At 37.8% G+C, this 18,227-nt stretch overlaps 3 protein-coding genes across 5 annotated transcripts; 1 reads left to right on the forward strand and 2 right to left on the reverse strand.

Moving 5' to 3' along the window:
* Positions 1-2,236: 2,236 nt before the first annotated feature.
* LOC131300185 (uncharacterized) lies at positions 2,237-4,855 on the forward strand. Of its 3 annotated transcripts, none has more exons than XM_058325903.1 (2): positions 2,237-2,572; positions 3,921-4,855. In XM_058325903.1, exons 1-2 carry the CDS (start codon positions 2,533-2,535, stop codon positions 4,547-4,549), a joined length of 669 nt encoding a protein of 222 aa, XP_058181886.1. In that variant the 5' UTR covers positions 2,237-2,532; the 3' UTR covers positions 4,550-4,855. The 3 variants fall into 3 exon arrangements, with proteins under 3 accessions (XP_058181886.1, XP_058181887.1, XP_058181888.1); XM_058325904.1 differs by having other exon boundaries at positions 2,259-2,403; XM_058325905.1 differs by lacking the exon at positions 2,237-2,572 and adding an exon at positions 3,001-3,368.
* Positions 4,856-5,214: 359 nt separating this feature from the next.
* On the reverse strand, positions 5,215-11,440 carry LOC131300172 (26S proteasome non-ATPase regulatory subunit 7 homolog A). Its single transcript, XM_058325888.1, has 10 exons — positions 11,122-11,440; positions 9,230-9,322; positions 9,035-9,116; positions 7,627-7,723; positions 7,377-7,452; positions 7,077-7,135; positions 6,796-6,918; positions 6,514-6,571; positions 6,307-6,392; positions 5,215-5,611 (listed from the first exon to the last, which is right to left on the reverse strand). The coding sequence occupies exons 1-10, from the start codon at positions 11,306-11,308 to the stop codon at positions 5,540-5,542; spliced, it is 933 nt and encodes a 310-aa protein (XP_058181871.1). The 5' UTR covers positions 11,309-11,440; the 3' UTR covers positions 5,215-5,539.
* Positions 11,441-12,405: 965 nt separating this feature from the next.
* Positions 12,406-17,381, reverse strand: LOC131300178 (eukaryotic translation initiation factor 3 subunit F). The gene is made up of 6 exons (XM_058325894.1): positions 16,969-17,381; positions 16,161-16,240; positions 15,043-15,272; positions 13,524-13,645; positions 13,331-13,444; positions 12,406-12,780 (listed from the first exon to the last, which is right to left on the reverse strand). The coding sequence occupies exons 1-6, from the start codon at positions 17,188-17,190 to the stop codon at positions 12,691-12,693; spliced, it is 858 nt and encodes a 285-aa protein (XP_058181877.1). The 5' UTR covers positions 17,191-17,381; the 3' UTR covers positions 12,406-12,690.
* Positions 17,382-18,227: the final 846 nt, after the last annotated feature.

Consider the following 18,227-nt stretch of genomic DNA (forward strand, 5'->3'; position numbering starts at 1 on the left):
GTGGCCGGGACGGTATTGTATGATTGGAGTACCGTTTTCTCTCCAAACCGGTACGTACCGGCCGGTACGGAACGGTATTCACAACTATGGTTTGTAGCGAAAAGTGCGGGAAGACTAGTGTTCAAATAATGGGTTTTGAGATATTATAATGGTTACATTTTTTGGACAACTATATGCTTATATTTTGTAACGGTAAATCTTTTGTAAGTATTTTTTTCAATAAAACTTTGTATAGACCAACTTTTGTATAAAAAATATAAGCAGACCTCATTCAACAGGTTCGCTTCTGATCTCAAAAACTTATAAGCCGGCTTTGAAATTGATCATTGTTTCGAATAAAGCGTATTTTCCGCAGAGAGGAAATAATTGTTAGATTCTGCCGATACCTTTATCTTTAGGAAAATATATAATTTGACTAAGCTCAAGGGCGATTACCACAAACGCCTACAAAATCAACTCTTCGGATAAGGTACAGTTTCTATTCCTCCCACTATAGTATTACTCTTACCGGCTTGTTTGACGGGCGAATAAGATTTTGGAAAATGTTTGGCGGGGCAAATAAGATTTTGGAGAATAAAAAAGAAAGCTTAGTAAAATACGAAATTGTTATGGGGGAATTAGTTACTCTATTCGTTTCAATTCGTTTGTCCAAATTTTGAGTTCTAACTTATTAAAGGAACCCAATGATTACACTACAATATTTTAAGTTTCCAAAATTACCCTTAATTTTTTTGGTATTTAAAGAGAGTGCACTTTTTCTAATATATGATTTTTTAAAAGTGAAAGAGCATTAAGGAAACTTTTTCAAATCAACTTTTAGGTAGACAAACAATTTGGAACATGTCAAAGTTAAAAAATAGACAAACAAATTGGGATGGAGAAAGTACTAAGAAAGATTAACTTATAAGGAATTTGTTTAGTAGTTGAAATAGATGGATGGATAAAGAAATAATGTAAAATTTTACTTAGTTGCCATTTGAAATGAGAAAATTAAAAGGGCTTAGGGAGGTTTGAGGGGCACACTAATAATTAAGCCCGCCCGAATAAGCTAATGTTTGAGGGGAGTGGATTTCGCTAAGACTCTTGTATTGATCTTAGCATACCCTCTGGATAACCAGTTCGGGTGCAAAGAAGAGAACTAAACATTGAATAAGAGTGAGCCCCCATCAGCTTATCCCCGAGCTCTTGCCCTTCTCTTTTCTCCGCCTGGTCTTTAATAATGCTTTGTTTGGAATTTGTAAAACAAAAGTGCTACACACATAACGGTTGTGTAAAATACAACATACAATCAATCTCTAGCCATCCGTTGCTATAATAAAAAGTACATAAAGAGAAGAAAAATATGAGAAAAGAAAGAGGAAAAATTTGTTATTCTTAGAACTATATTTTGTCATTTTCACTTTTATTCTCTCTCAAACCAAATAAGGGGAAGAAAAATTAAACTTTTTCTTCTCTCCGTTTCTTTTCCTATGTTCTAATCAAAGCATTTAGGCCCCGTTTCGTAAATGTTTTTATTTTTTAATTATTTATTTTCTATTTTATGAAACAAGTTATTCTTTCATAATATATCATATTTAAATAAAAAAATAAATACTTATTTCCCTCGACGAAAGTGTGGATTCACTCTTCGTTATTTCCCAAAGTTTAATGCCTTGTTTACTTTACAATTTTATTCAAAAAAAATATTTTTCAACTTAATTATTACTTTCATTTTTTTCTCTAAGAGCATCTCCAACTCTTGACTTCAAATTGGGGATGTCAATTTTTTTTTGAAGGCTGATGTGGCATTTTAGCATCTCCAATTTGACATCAAAACCTTCTGTCCAACCCTTATGTCAAATTTTATTTATTTGACATCAAATTATCCATTTCCAACCCTTATGACAAAATACAAATAATCATTTTTTAAAATTTGGCAGGCAAGGTGTAGGTTGTCAAAGTTGGTATGCTCCCTCCCCCCTTCGTCCATGTCAAAAGCCACGTAGGATTTGGCCTAAAAAAGGCATCTGGGTTGGTTTGTCAATTAATGTCAAATATTAACGTTACAAGCTCCACATCAGATTTGACATCTCCCGTTGGAGATGCTCTAACTTTTCAATCATTACTCTCTCTTCTCACTCTATCTCTCCCCATTTTTTACCTCTCTCTTCAATCATTACTCTCATTTCTCTCTCCTCTCATTTTTCAAAAATTGCTCAAATCACAAACCAAACAAAGCAAAATTCTTTTACTGCTGCTGTATTTGAAGTGAAGTTAAAGTCGAAGTGTGGGGCGTGAAAGTGAAATTTAGCCAAATCAAAGTCTCCAATCTCCATCGAAACAAGATCTAACGAAAAGGGAAAAGATTAATGCATTTTCTTCGAGAATCCAGATCATGAATCCCAATACACTGAGTCGAATCAGGTGAGTTATCTCCGAGGTGAGATTTTTTTCCTGCTTTTGCAAATGGAAAGGGAATGGGCACTGGAACGACAGTGGAGTTCTAGGGTTTTGTCAGACTTTTCAATCTTTACCCAGAAGCCATGATTCTGGATGCCGCTCAATTTCTTCTTGATTAGTTTCCCTTCCCCAGGTTTCTTCTCTCTCTAGTTTGTGTGCTTATGTGTTTCTACAAAAAAAACTTACCTATTTTGTCAGATTCTTTGTTTTTAATTCAGGGTATCTCCATTTCCAAGATTGTTTCCATTTGAGAGAACATAATTGCTTTTTCATGAATATAGAGACCTGCTATGTGAAATGGCTGAAAGTAGACCTGGCAATTATCAACCTGACCCATGAAGTCATGAACTCATCCGTATCCGCCCATATTGTGTTAATTAAGGGCTGCAAATGGGTAAAACCTTAGTCACGTAATCTTTCATTAGGACCTCCGCTCCCGCACGCAATCCTCGCTCTCGCGAGTTATAGTAGTTTTGGTTGTTTTTTTAGAAGACGCTTGTACGCTCTCGCTTGCACTCCCACTCACCCACGCTTATGTTGACTTAGGGTAAAACTTTTTTTTTTTTTTTTGATAATCAGGGTAAAACTGCATTAACCCATTCATGTATGAGTTTAAATGGGTTAATGGGTGAGCTGAATGATTATATACGAGTCATAAAATACAGGGAATGATGCGAGGTCAAAAAAATTTATGGGAAAACAGTACACATCTACGGGTCTTCACAATCTCGCTACTCGCCCTAGATCTCTCACGGACGAATTCCAATTGTGCATTTTCAATGTTGCTTGTTCTCAATCTCTAACAGACGATCTCGATTGGCATGTGACGAGTTTTCGTCTTGTATCACTATCTCGATTGGCATTTTCAATATCGCTTGCAGCAGTCTGTCTTTGGCAATCTCGCTTGTTCTGAAGTAGCACTATTTAAGGTGCGGACTATGTGATTAAAGATCTAAAATAGGTTATCTGCTTTAGAATTAACCTGTGTTTGATTTGTTGGTAGAATAGAAAACAATGATCTTGTTTCTTAAGCAGAAGCAGCTCACAATTCTAAACCCATTGATGAGATCTTGCTTTCAGCCTGAAAGGATGAGAAGTTGGCTGGTTTCGTAATTTATAGTTTTGGTGAAAAAATCAAACATGGTAAGAAAACTGATAGGAAAGAGAGTTCTCTCATGTTTGGATTACAAATTAGGAGAGAAATGGTAAGAAAATGAGAGAAAGTGAACTCCCAAATTAGATGCAATGAAGTTTTAGACTCCATGATTGTATGTCTTAGACTTGACTATGACTTCCAACTCCAATAATTGATCCTCAGTTGTCGTAATATGTTGGAGCCTTGGAGGTACCAAGATACTACCACTATTGTCACTCCACTATCGTCCCATTTTTTTTTCCACTTTTGTAGGATTATTTAGCGTAGATGACTAATAAAACTTGTTCATACTTTGAGGTTAATTTGTGCATCTTTTCAACTGCAGGCGCAAGCGATGAATCTCGGTTATCAGTGAGGATGGCCAGAGGTCGCTTTGTGAAAAGCCCCATTGCATTTGTTTGTGGTGTTGTTTCTGTTTGCTGCCTCCTGGTTGTCGTAATTACAGTACTTAGGCTTCCAGAGGCATCAGTCACAAATAGAATGATGCCTTCTTTTAGGCCCAGGGAAATGAGGACGATCTTGGGTGATGCAAACATAGGTATATTCGGGGAGATGATAATTAAAATGCTACCAGAAGATCTTGCATTTACAGTCTTCATTCCATCAGAGAGAGCTTTTGAACGCGACTTGAGGTTTAACGCGAGTGATAGTTTAAAAGCCGATAAGTTTAACAATACATATGCAATACTTACTCACATTTTTGGCTTCTCTGTTGTTCCTCGGACGATCTCTTCAGTTTCTGTACCATTTGGGGAAGAAATTAGTTATGATTCATTGTCGGGGTTTAGTTTATACATATCAAACGATTCGGACGGAATGCTGATAGTTAACGGAGTTAGGTCGGAGCATGTAGATCTGTGGAAAGGTAAGATTGTTGTTCATATCATGGATGGGGTGATCATGGATGCTGAGTTTGAAGAATCAGTTCAGACTGACGACAATGAAGAAGATTGAATGGAAAATACCATATCTAGCCTTGCTAACTTCAGACTTCATTCATCCCTGCGTCAACGCTGTGGTTTTGGTTCATTTGTTTAACCTGTTGTAACTAGTGAACTTTTGTCCATCATGGCTCTAAAACAGAAGGGTGTATCACAGACATTTGGTTTTGGACCAACAAGCTTTTAACCTCCCTTGATTCAAGCGACTGAGTTTGTTTTGAGCGAGCCTGAAGTCATTGTAATTTGTAATGCGGTTCATAATTGTACAAGGATATAACAATATAACAGCAGAAGCGAAAGAGAGAACATTTTGCATTCACTCCATTCGGTCTCATTTGTAAACAGTCACGGTTATATAATTCTCAAGAGCAAGTCTAGCACTTGTCTACCAGTATAGTAATATTTGGGAGTTTTGTCTTTTTCTCAGGCTAATCAAATACTCGAGAAAACCTGAATTGAGAAAACATCTGCAAAATCAAAAGGAGCGAGCAAAATACCAAATGAGAGGTTTTCCGCATGGAACTTGAAATGTAAAACAATGACTGATCATTCATTTCACCTCAACAGCTTTCTTATTCAAGAAACGCAGGTTCTCAACAAGACCACTGAAGTTATTTCTCAATGAAGCAGCATTGGGCTACTAGAAAATAGTAGCAACACAGAGGGAACATCTCAACAAGACCAAGAAAGTTACTTCTCAGTGTATATAAAAGAGGAATGTGCTGCAGATGCTAATTTTGGTTCATGTAGACTTGCCTTCAACTAATAAGCTAAGAGCTTTGCGATCACTAACTGAGCATTACACACAAAACACAGGTCGAAACTTGATTAAAAAAAAAAAAGGGCTGCATGTTTGTATGAGCGAAAAACTCTACGATCCTGTGAAAAGTTAATACAACGGTAGGAAATTGTCCGAGGTAGAGGATTCCAAAGTCCGTGCACAACTGTCGCCTGGGATATAACACCTCCGACTGAAACTTCAAGGAGGATAAAATCTCCCTGCTTAGCTTCCGGCTGCGGCAGGCACAGCAACTGGCTTCAAGTCTTCTGCCTTTTCATGTTCTTTGTTCAGCATCTGGCAACACATCAAAATTTCATGTCAAAAGGGAATATAGGCACCTATTTGCATAACAAGAACAGTGAAAGCAGATGCAGGAAACTACCTATAGGATTCCAAATTAATAATGCACGGGACAACTACAGACGCCAAGTTAGAGTTGAGATGTGCCACTTGATCAAAAATAAATAAATTTTCCTGGAACCAGCTGGTCTAGTGTGTGTATATATGAATTATAGCTAGCTTAAACCTGTAGTTAATTGACCAAGGCATGTAAATTGACAGACATCCCAACATGCTCAACTTGTCAGAGTGGGATGGATGGTGATAACCCGAAGGCCAAGTGCTTTAATATCCAATAGATCACACAGCAGACATTTGTCTCATTTCCTGAATTAATTTTACCTTCGTTATTGTTTTGAAAATAAAGGCGCTTCCACAATTACATTCTTTTTTTATTCTCTAGCAAGCTCACTAGTTTAAAAACTAAATAATAGGAACTTCAGAGCTAAAAAGCGTCGATATTGGTCTCCCAATGGCTGAAAGACAAGCACTTTGTTATCTGATTTGAGTCTAATATGGGTTACCACAACCCAAAAATCTAAATATCTGCACGCATAAAAAGTTGATCTCACGAGCCCACTAGCAAATAAACAAATAGATAAACAGAAAAGAGGAGCAACTAGTTAGGATCCAAGATTCGGGCAGCTCACCTTGTTGTTGATCAAGTTATGGAGGGCGACTACACTTCGGATGAGGGAAGAAAGATAAATAACCAACATCATATCATTTGTTTTCACTGTGAACAGGTAGTAGATCGACAGTTCAGTAAAGAAAGATAGCAATAGTTTTCAATCATCCAGATTTAGATGTCAAAAGGTATGTAGAGCAAAAGGGTAGGAGATGTATTGTTTGTTTACCGGCAAAAGCTTTGATTAGTTCAGCCACGTTGAGATTTGGAAGTAGGTTAAATACATCCTGCAACAAGAAAACAGTGAAGATTCAGAAATGAGATGAATAATCTCTTAGATAGGAGCTGCAGTATCACCACCATTACCAATAGGATCTTCAGCACAAAAAAGCCAATTACCTAAAAATACATGTATGAACTACGAAGTATTGGCTACAGGACCAGTGGAAGTTAGCCAAGATGCTAAGTATCTCTATTGGGTTTGACCAGAAAGGACAGGTATTAAAGGTACCTGTAAATGGCACAGAATCTCATGGTTTAAAGGAAGCTTTTTATCAATAACAAGGTCAAGATAACAGCGTATCTCTTGAAGTCGGGCATCCAACCCCTTCAGGGCTGCAAGTTTCCCAGTCACCTGTACCAGAGACAGACAAGAAAGTTTCTTCATGTTTATTCCTCTCATTGCTTCCCTTTTTATTTCCATTTGAAGGATATATATTCCACCGTGTGCAATTTGTATATCTATCAACTCTTTTTGCATTAAATGAAATCAGAACAGCAAATAAAAAAAACCTCTGTTGCAAGGGTGCTAATGGTTGTATCCTTCACGTCCCTGAGCAAGTGCTCAACACCTGTTGACCAACCAGGGAGGTGAGTGTGAAAACGAAGGTAGTACTGTTATGGCCTAAAATGCATGTATGTGACTTTCCAGAGGCACTAACAAGTAGCATCTCTTTCAGAGTAAAGAAGGAAAGAAATAGAGAGAAGAAACAAGGAAAAGGAAAAGAACTAGAAGATGCGGGTGAGAGAGAGAACAAAAACTGAAGCATCAATTTAGCAACTATTTCAGTTTTCTCATCCCATGTTGCATACCAATTTCCTCAACTTCATGAGCCGCAATCTCTGAAGGCACATGCACAAAGACCTTCTGGCTTTTCTGTGTGGCATTCTGTAACCAAACCAACAATTAGAACACCATTCTAACAGGCATGGAGGCCTTCTACCAACAATGACTAAATTCAACCGTTAAGAAATCTTGGTTAAGCCAGTGGTGTTTGAAAATTACACTGAGACAGAATGATGAGCAATTGGGGTTGGAATTGAAAAGTGATTATACTCTTACCTCTTTAACCTCTTCAACAGCATAGTAAGCTTTAGTTGGAATTCCCATCTCTTTAGGTTGAACATCAATTATGACCAAAACAGGATTAGGAACATAACTGCAATATCCCACCAGAAAATTTTGGTCAGAAGAGCAACTAGTAGACTACAATAGGCAACAGAGTGAATGCAAAAGGTCAAATTAGACGACCAACATGCGCAGGCATCAGTTCCAGTTAACCTCCAGTTAGATTCAACAACGGGATCGTCGAAGAAAGATTCTAAGCTAAGATCCGAAGACATTGTTAGTTTTGCGTACCGATGGACGTACTTTAGCCACTGGCTAAGCCAACCTCTGAGTACAGTATATTCCAATAAAGACCTCCACATTGGGATGCAGAAAGCATTCAGAAGGCGCGACTTTGAAATCGCGAGGAATCATAACGGATGCGACATGCCACACATAATCCTTTTTTCCTTGATAATGCAAGAATAAAACCTAGACATATACTGCCACAAAACACTAATCAATAAACAGGCAGCTTGGGAAAGAGTTATTGTCTCTCAAAGCACACAGAATTGGACAATCTCGAAGACAATAACTCACTTATCAATCAATTCTTGGGGAACGTTGGTGACTGGATATAACTTATCACAAATCATCATGGGCAAAAGTAGATTACTAAGACTCCAAGATGTCCTTTAGAAAGACTTATTCAGGACCTTTCCCGGAATTCATGCAGAAAGTCCATGGTTCAGCATGATATTCTTTCCATTCACTAAATGTATGTGAACATAAAAATCAAAGGAACAGTATCTATTACATGAGACAAAGCAATCAATAGTGATTCTGAAGAATCTGAACAAGCGATTACTGGTCCCAGCAAAATGTTGATGGAAATTCCCTTTACAGCATTTTATCTCTTGCTTCCTTATACTTCTTCTACATGTCATTTGCGACTTTTATTCGCCATACCGTTGTGAGAAGCCACAGTTGCAAACTTGCTACAAGTACAATTCTACGGATATTTCAAACTCTATAGCTGATTAGTTTAAGGCCCCAGGCCCCCAAATCATGGTACAAGCAAAATGACAAAACACTGGCCCATCCCGTCAGCCACCAGGCATTCGGAAAGATAGGTCAATGACTGACATAACTGGTTTTCCGCCGTTAAAAAAAGAAAGAAAGACATAATCGGTTTTCTCCCGTTAAAGGAGAGTCATTAAAACATAGGCTGCAGAGGAAAACAGATAGGAAGAAGCTTAAGCAGAAGATGCCCACCACCAGAAACCAAAAGAAAACAAAAAAGAAAGAAGTAAGATCTTAAAACAGAAGCATTAGCACAACGCAGCATTGTACCCTAAGGAACTGAAGTTCCGAAGCACCAATGCAAAAAAGTTACACAAGGTCCACCAGTGGGTAATCTTACTCATTGAATAGACCATGAACATTGAGGTCATTTTCCCGTAGCTTTGGTCCAGTGCTATACCACCCTACAACATGCTCCTTCGCTGAAAAAAGTCACAGTCAGTCAAGCACATCGGAACAGATACCAATTTCTGCAAAAGAAACAAAGAATAACACAAACATATAAGATGAAAGATTATTACGGTTCAAATTATACCATTTATCCTCCTGAACATGGAAAACATCGCTTCATGGTAATTGTGGTCAAGAAACCAGATGCTTGGATCCTTGTCATCTTCCTCAAAAGGAACTGCATATGTCAAGATATTAGATTAGACCACCAGATGACAGCACGTCAATCCAGAAGACAATTGAATTAAAGGAGAAAAGTGGCAACCTGACCTTGAAACAAGATAATTTAGATCAATTCAGAGGTTTGCTACCAACACGAAGAATTGATGCTTGATGCTATCTAAGCAATATGAATACAAACTTTCCACAAACAACAACAGAACTAAAACCATGCTTTGAGTGTGTCCGTACATACTACATGCCAGGACACCTCTTTGAGCATATATTTACTAAATAACGTAAACCTTTCCAAATTATTAACACCATTACTGGCTGAAAACATGTTCGCATGCAGGGAATTTTCATCTGATACAATTTTGTGGGGGTATGAGCTACATATGAAATGAATTCAAAATAATTGGGGATGCACAAGTCCAATTGAGGCAATTTTTTTTGGCTCTGATAAGTGAGACCTGAAGGGGTTTCTTGAAGAATGTGATTCCAACGAGAAAAATGTGTTCCTTGACTTCAAACAAAGTGTGCAATTCCTAAACCTCTCAATGTGGATCTGTTTCTCCAGAAAGGGTAAGGATTCACATGAACTTAAATCCGACCTAAGGGGGAACGAATTTCAAAGTTATTATTTGTCTGCATTGTTTGCACAACTGCACCTTGAAAGGTATTTGTAGTTTTATAGTTTTAATATCGATTCCAAATTGCTCAGTTTCAAATGTAGATAGGAGATGATTAGGTTGTACGACATTCTGAATTTTACAAAGACAAAAGATTGGAACTGTTGGGCCAGATTGTGCAAAGACTGTATAATAAGAAATTTTGACATCCCACATGACCTATATAGATAACTCAATAATTGATTCTGCGTAAATTTGGCCAGTAAAGGTGTTGTCTAAATCCGGAACTTTCAGCCAAAAATTCCTGAGTTTTAATGAGCTTGAATTTCTGAATTCAACTAAAATAACGGGAAGTACATTTCGATAAGTTAAACTAACTGGAAGTACATAAATATCTACTTCACTAGAGTTATGGTCTGAGTGTAAATTCCCAACTTTGAACACACACACAGTGTGTGTGTAAAATTTGAATTGGAAATGGTCGTGCGAATATGTTTTCAGCTGGTAAACTGTATTATACACCAAGAACAATCTGGATTTTCCAAGTCCAGAAGCTTAATCCCCACAATGCAACTGTTACCAAACTCATTGGATCTTACTGTTTCCCTCATTGAAGAGTTCGACAAATATTGTATTACAATGGGAGTGTGATGAAAGAAGACAATATGCAAAGACAGAAGTCAATTCTATTGTTCAACAAAGCCGAACACTACACCCTTTAACTTTTACAAAATACAGATTTATAGTTTCCGGTTCAGAATAGTTTCGAAGTTTATGAACCAAAGCAAATATCAGATCTATTGAGAACCTGTATAGCTCTTGGTAACATCAACGGCAAAGTAGGGCAATAACCATCACTATAAGAATACGCACAAACAGAAACCTAAATCCAACTCTACTGTTAACATTGCCAAAACACCAAACCCTAGCTCTTTCCAAAAAGAAAAAAAGGAAAGAAATCGTCGTTCCTGGTTCAAAATCGAAGTCGAAGTCAGATCCGAAGAGAACTTCCGCAGCTTTCGTTCATCGCAACACACATAACACAAACACAAGCCAATAACTCATATCAAATGCTATCGTATAAACGTGCTGAAACACTAAACCCTAACCATTCCCAAAAAAAAAAAACGAAACAAGCAGCGAAACTGCGAATTGGTGTTGAAAAAAGTGGTAGAAAATTATCAACCTGCGTAGCTGTTGGAGACGTCGACGGTTCCTTTGAAGGTGCTCCCGAGCAAGACGCCGACGACGCGTTTCTTGGTGTCGCGAGCGACTCTGTTGTAGTGGTCGACGATGCTCAGGAGCACCAGGGGGTGGACTATCACCTTCTCGATCGAGCGAGCCGAGATTTGCTGCGTCTTGATCACGTCCATTGTCCAAATCCAATTTCACAAATCGATTCCCAGCTGAAACTATCTATGGAGTTGTCCCTCCGCACAAGCCAGAGAGAGTCTTTTGCTTTCTCCGAGAGGTAAACAAACCAGGGGGATTTGTTTATGCAGTTGGGCTCTGCTATATAGACGAGAGTTCGGGCCGTTTTATTGGGCCTCAAAATTAGGGCCCACAGTGCAAATTGGCTAGGCCCACTGAATTCTAAGCTTGTACAACTAGAGCGGATAAATGGACCAAACCTGCTCGCGTTTGCTTTTAAAAAAGTTCATTTGAGATCGGCTTGTTATGTATACGAATCAAGCTTTGCATAGTTGTTAAAATTGGTTAAGTTTTCAGACCAAATTCTAACAAACTACTATCCGGCCCATTCAACTTATGATGTTCAGTGGTTGAAGCTTGCGCGCGAAACTCATGAGACTTGAGTTCGAAACATAGTAGGAGCAAGAAAATAGAATTTTTTAGTTACCAAAAAAAAAAAAAAAAAAAAGCCCCAGGGGGAGCTCCAGAGCTTCTCTCTCTAGAGATTTTCAGCGCTCTTGATGACTTTATCAGGCGAGCTCCAAAAACACTCCTAGGGTGTAGATCGGGTTGTTTTTTACACATAAGAACGGGGTTTTGAGAGCTTTTTATCTCACCTTGAATGACAATATGCTTTCCCTCTTGTATCCTTGATAGATCTGAGCTCTCTACCTCCACAATAATTTCCTTCACATTACTGTTGTGGGTGATTCCTCATCAAGCCAACCATTGGTTCTCTAACAAGTTTTAGGCAAAGTTCAAGCGATCTGGCAACTTCAGCAACATCCTTTTTATTGCTAGATTTTTTTCTTAGTTTTGATCTCTTTGTATGGAGCCATGTAAGTTGTGTATCGGTGTTTATGTCAATATAATTTGCACTTTGATTGTGCTAAAAATATAAACTTATGATGTTTAAGAGATTTAAGTTACTTTAAGATCGACTCAATTAAACCTCATTTAACATCGACTCGCCCCGAGCACATAAAAGATTTAAGTTAATTTAGAGTTTTCGTTACACCATTATTCTCTATCCCGAGCACATAATCTAATCGACAATTCATTTCGTAGGATCCCTTTCAAATTTCCAAAAAAACCCATAATGGCCAATTAAAGGCCTTGTAGAAACAAGAGAAACAAAAAATCATCACCACCAGAAAGTACCCTGTTCCTACGTAGCAGTTAACCATCGAAACATAATCTTGATGACCACCTCCATGCTCAAATCATTAAAGATGTTACAAACTTCTATAAAAAATCAGAGAGAAAAATCCCAAGGACGGCCAAACATTACTGACAAAGGACCACACGAGTCTCGGTTCAAAATGGAGGAGCCAGAGTACGACAATTACAGGATTTGAGCAGCAGTGTTCAACTTTTCTGCTAAGCTCAACTGAGTTCTTGTGATGCTTGACAAATAAAGCAACAGCAATTGGTCCTGTTGAAAACAAATTGTTAGTCAGTCAGATGAAGGCCAAGACTCGCAAATCACATGCCTTAAAAAGTACAGTTGCAAATATCGTAGGATTCAAATCAGCCATTGTAAGTTGTAACACACTCATAGCTTGGGCTTTATCATTATTTCACTGAACTCATTTCGGGGAAACACGCACCGGGAAGTTTTAGGTTGAGTTTTGAGAATCAGTTTGCAGAACACTTGCAATAAAGTTCTCAGTTTTCACAAACTTGTATGTTACTAGTTTTCGGAACTTGTTTTTTGCTTTTTCTTCAAGGTCCCCATCAAAGAAAAGATTAAAAATGCATATTTAAATTCTCGGAAACCAACTCTGATTAAAAGTGAAATAAAACATGAAAACGAAACATGTTTTTGTTTCAAAAACAGTAACTGAAAAGTTTCTGCAAAAAATGATTCTGAACCTGCAACAAAACAGAGGCAGATTCTGAAGTGAACGTGCAGAAGTTTTACCCGTTCCTTGTATTATAGGTCCAAAAGTCAAATGCAGGACTTATAAGCACAAAAGTCTTACCTGTAAACTATCATTCACAAGCCTATCGAAAGCTGCTGGTGATATTTTGGGAATGGAAGCTACCGTATCGGATATGAATCTACCAATGTTATTATCAGGTGCAACACGTCCTTCCTGATGAGAAAAATACATCATGAATAAGGTGAAAAGCTTTGGAGATTAGGTAGTGATGGTAGAACCCATTTCTTCTCACCACAACATCATCAACATATTTGTAGACATCATCAATCAGAGCAAGTAAGCGTTCCATCGATGTTTCCATTCCTTCCAAATCATTTGGCAATTTGTCAATCATTGTCGTTTTAAGAACATCAACTGCAACAAAAAAATATTCCACTCAAAATTGGCATTACAATTATGAGTCACATCAAGCTAGTAAGACTTCTTAGCTTCAAACATGATGTCCGTACAGTCTTTCTGTTTGAACAATAGCACACAACTGGTTTTCACAGAAATAATTCAATGAAAACAACAGACAATTTTCAACTGGAAAAATAAAAGGAAAAGTATATTAAAATGGAGAAAGAGTAAATTAGCTCATACAAATTCATGCAAGGATTCACTAAATTAGCACATGCAAATTCACTAAGAAATAAATGGACATAAAAACATCAGAACAAACCACCTTTCACAATTTTACCATCAGATAACTTAAAATATCATCCAAGATCACTGCAACAGATAGCATTGTAAGAAAACAGTGGCGATCTTCAAAATTCAGAACTGGATTTACAAACAGCTGATAAATTTTTTGAAGAGGCGCTAAAATGATACCATCATCATTAAACAAAATACACTAATTATTATTTTAGGCAACATAGTAAACAGAATTTTGATCTTCAACGAACATCTTCAGTTTCATGAAAGAGAAATACAAACTGCACAACTTGTTTTCAGTAAATTCAACCTTCAGACAGGCATTAACAAGCATAAAGAGCAAAAGGAGATGCTTGTTTCAACTTTGACCCTTAATATTGACCAACGAGGTGGCTGTACCATTTCCATAACAATCTAACTATGGTAATATATACCTTCTTTTCACGCAAACCTCATCATACTAATATAGCTTATATCATTCCAGCAGAACATTTTATTTTCTGCATTAAAACGAAGGAAGTTGCACATTCCAAGAATTTTAGGACACTGCAATTTTATCGAAAGATTTACCTTCCAAATTGATTTTGAATAACACTGCACAAAAAACAGGGGCTACAGAGCTTGATCGAATAGCTTAAAGTATCCCCACTCCTCAATGAAAACATTGAACAGCTACCAAAAAACATGTGGTCCCACAGGTAATGAATTACCACAACTTACTGTATTCAATGATCAAAACAACCATACTCGCCAACAAACCAAAATAAAAAGAAAAGAAACAAACAGAGAAAGAAACAACTATTACTAAGCTTTCAAGGGAAATCGTCATGAAGTTTTGAACTGACATTCCATATGGACATAAACAGTGAAAATCCCACAACTGAGAAGCTCATAAAGTAGAATTATGAGCTCTTGCACGTAATGTACCCACATTCAACAAGACCTACTGCTTTTGTTTTAAGTGAGTATGAATGTTCCTAATACAAGTCAGCAGAGATTTTTTCACACATCTATGCAATTTGTTTTAAGTGAGTACGCGTATGAGGATGCTTGCGCAAGTGTTCGTGATTACAAAGATTTCCGAAGAACAAGGAGGTTGAGTAAAGAGAACATACAGCCAACGCTCTCAGCTTCAATCAGGCGAAGATCCAAAGGAATTTCTTGAAATTGTGCAGCAAGTTGCTGATCCCCAAGAGACAAACTAACAGAGACAAAAGCTTTTATGCTAGCCTCGCCACTGCTGAATCCCGTGTCAACAGTCAGATGAACAGGGTTAGGAACTTCTCTGGCATAAAACTCATGGATCAATGCACTGCCTCCTGTGACTCCAAAGCCAGTCGAAAACCTGTGTCATTTGCAAGGCAGAAATAGCAAAGCATAGTCAACTAAATATTGATTCTCGGTTCTTCCATATGATAATACAAGAAACTTAAACGTATATAGCCAACAATACACAGCTTCTGAGTCTGATAAACAAAAATCCGAAAACATACAAATTTAACTAACACAACAAATCCAGAAGTCATCCCGGAACATATAAACAAGGAAATAGTTAAATGATGCCAATCACAAGAGGGCGAATAAAGGAAAATGTAGGGATACATTGGTCCGGTTTCACATGAGATGCCAAAAGAAGTTCGAAGAATTATATTGCAATGATGTTTCTAGTACCCTTAGTAGGTGATTTCTTCCGGGATTGAGGTTCAATAATTTGAATGTTCTAGTACCCTTAGTAGGTGATTTCTTCCGGGATTGAGGTTCAATAATTTGAATGTTCAGCTATACTTTTGTCATTTTGGCCTTCAATTAGCGGTGACAATATGAGGAAACACCTAAGTAAGATTCTCTATTTCCCTACTTACTCAACTCTATTCCCAAATCTTTCTTACCCTGTTACCCACCACCACCGCTTGCAAGACAGCCACATTCTCAAGGTTTCTAATTCCAACATTACAGACTTTGAAGCTAACCAAATAAGCTCATTAAAATGACCAACATGCAAATAGAAGGAATAAACTCCTTAAACACGCCAAAGAAACAAACAAAAATATGAATTTGTAACTGAACACGTGTTTATTCCAGACTTATCCAACTGCCAATCAGAAAGCACGGCTACTACAGGTCAATACAAAGTTACTATACTGCAAGCAACATGCTAAATAAAAAACTACACGTTATGGGCTTGTGCATTTTGTTAAGAGACAAGTGAAAGAGTAGTAACAAGAGAAGTTACCATCCAACAATCACTTCCTTCGGGTTCACCTTCAAGTGGGAGGATAGCATATTATGATGGTAATCTATATCCAGGGCAACCTACAACCATAAAAATTGGCGACATATGAGTCAGAGAAGGGGAACAAAGAACAGGAGGACAAAACCACACTCATCAAATTCTTATTCAGCACTAATTCAGGAAACTCACACAACAGCAACCTAGCATGCCCACAAAAACACACCCACACACACTGCACCCTCAGCGTGCCAAGAACTAACAATGAATTTCCAGACAAACTATTCAATGTTACTCGTATTCAGAAATCAGTCTACCTTTTGGTGAACAAGCAGCGCACTTTGATTTAAGCCGAGACATACGAACTTATAAACTAATATCCAATTTGAAGAAGAACAATTCTATATACAATTACGCTCCATTATTCATTCGGAACCATTATATCCCCGTGAATTCATGAATCATTAACATAACTTTTTCTCATTACCCTAAAAGACCCTTTACGCCAACTTTTACTTAACTGGATTAGAAACAACCTAATAAAATACAAACAGCACGAAGTAGTAGCATAACTTTTTATTTGAAGTGAGTAAAGCACAATGCAATGTGAGTTTGAGTTAACGAGTGACGAGAGTTACACATGTTTTTTTAAACTCAGAGATTCAACTTTGGGTAAAGATTTTAGCATGGGCCGCAAAATCCATAAACATTACGAACAGGAAAACGTTGACCCCAATTGATTGGGACACAAGGCTCGGTTTAGTAATCGAAATGTAAACGAGAAGTCTGAACGAAAGCATAAAGCGAAAACCTGATCTGAGGACTCGTTGTGAGGAACGGCGTAACAGTTGCGAATATCGACGGTGCCGTCTGGTAAGACGGACCCGAGGAGGGTCCCGATGACCCGCTCCGCCTGGTCGGGTCGCCGGACGAAGCAATCACAGATGTTGAACATCACCAGGGGGTGGACCTTCGCTGTCAAGCTCGTCGGCGACGGGGTGAACTGCAAGACCGTTTGATTGCTCGACGCCATGTTTTCTGGTCTTAGAATTCAAGAGGAGAGAGAAGACGGCGAGATCGGAGATGTGAGAGAGAGAGAGAGAGAGCGCGCGGCGACGGGGTGGGGTTCTAGGGTTTAGGGAATCCGAAACCGGTTTTCCTTTCTGTTTTCCAATCCAAGAAAAAATTCTTTAAATTGTTTCTGGAAAGGGCAATTGACCCCCCGCAATTTTTATTTTTATTTTTATTTTTATAGACACAAGTTTCAAGTTTGGTGGGTCCTAGACACGAGTTGAAATTACGTTGACCCACCAAACTCGTGCATAGATAGTACTTCCTCCGCCCTTATTTATAGTTCGGTATTTTATTTTGGACTGTCCTTTAATAAGTGTCCATTTTATAAAGTTAGTGGGTAAAAGTTGATGAATTGTCTATTTTGTTCCTAAAAGTATATTTCATTTTAAAAAGTAAGTGAGTAAAAGTGTAATGATGATGAGTAAATAGGAAAAGTGAAGGAAAAAGTTGATGTGAAAGGTATAATGATGATGTCTTTTTAATAAGTTGGAATTACGAAGCAGGACACTTAAAAAGAGACGGAGGGAGTAATAAAATAAAAATTGATATTCGCGCTCTATTTTTTACTGATGACGCTCTATTTTGTTTATAACGTTAAAATTGAAGCTCTATCATTAAAAAGTGGAACGCGAAAATCAATTTTAACAAAAAATTGTGGTGTCAGTGATATTGCTTTCTCGTGAAAGGTAAGGAAAATAAATCGCAAACAGGTTTTTTTTTTCGAGTAGGTTTTCATAATTTGAACGTAATAATACCTAAGTCACATAATTGCAGGGTGTGTGTAAGAGCCCAAGTGTAAAAACGTCTTTCAAAAAATCTCCTAAACAATTAAAGTTCGTGAGTGCGAAGATTGATAGCAGCAGCGCTGGGCAAAGAATGAGAATAAGAGTGAATGCCGTTTGGAAAGATTGTGTCACCAGAAGAAATTTCGTTTCTGGGCTAGGCCGTGCGTGTGCGTACTCTTTGGCCCAACTCTTAGATAAACAGAGCTTTCTG

The sequence above is a fragment of the Rhododendron vialii genome, chromosome 9a (genome assembly GCF_030253575.1).
Source record: "Rhododendron vialii isolate Sample 1 chromosome 9a, ASM3025357v1".
Taxonomy (NCBI): domain Eukaryota; kingdom Viridiplantae; phylum Streptophyta; class Magnoliopsida; order Ericales; family Ericaceae; genus Rhododendron; species Rhododendron vialii.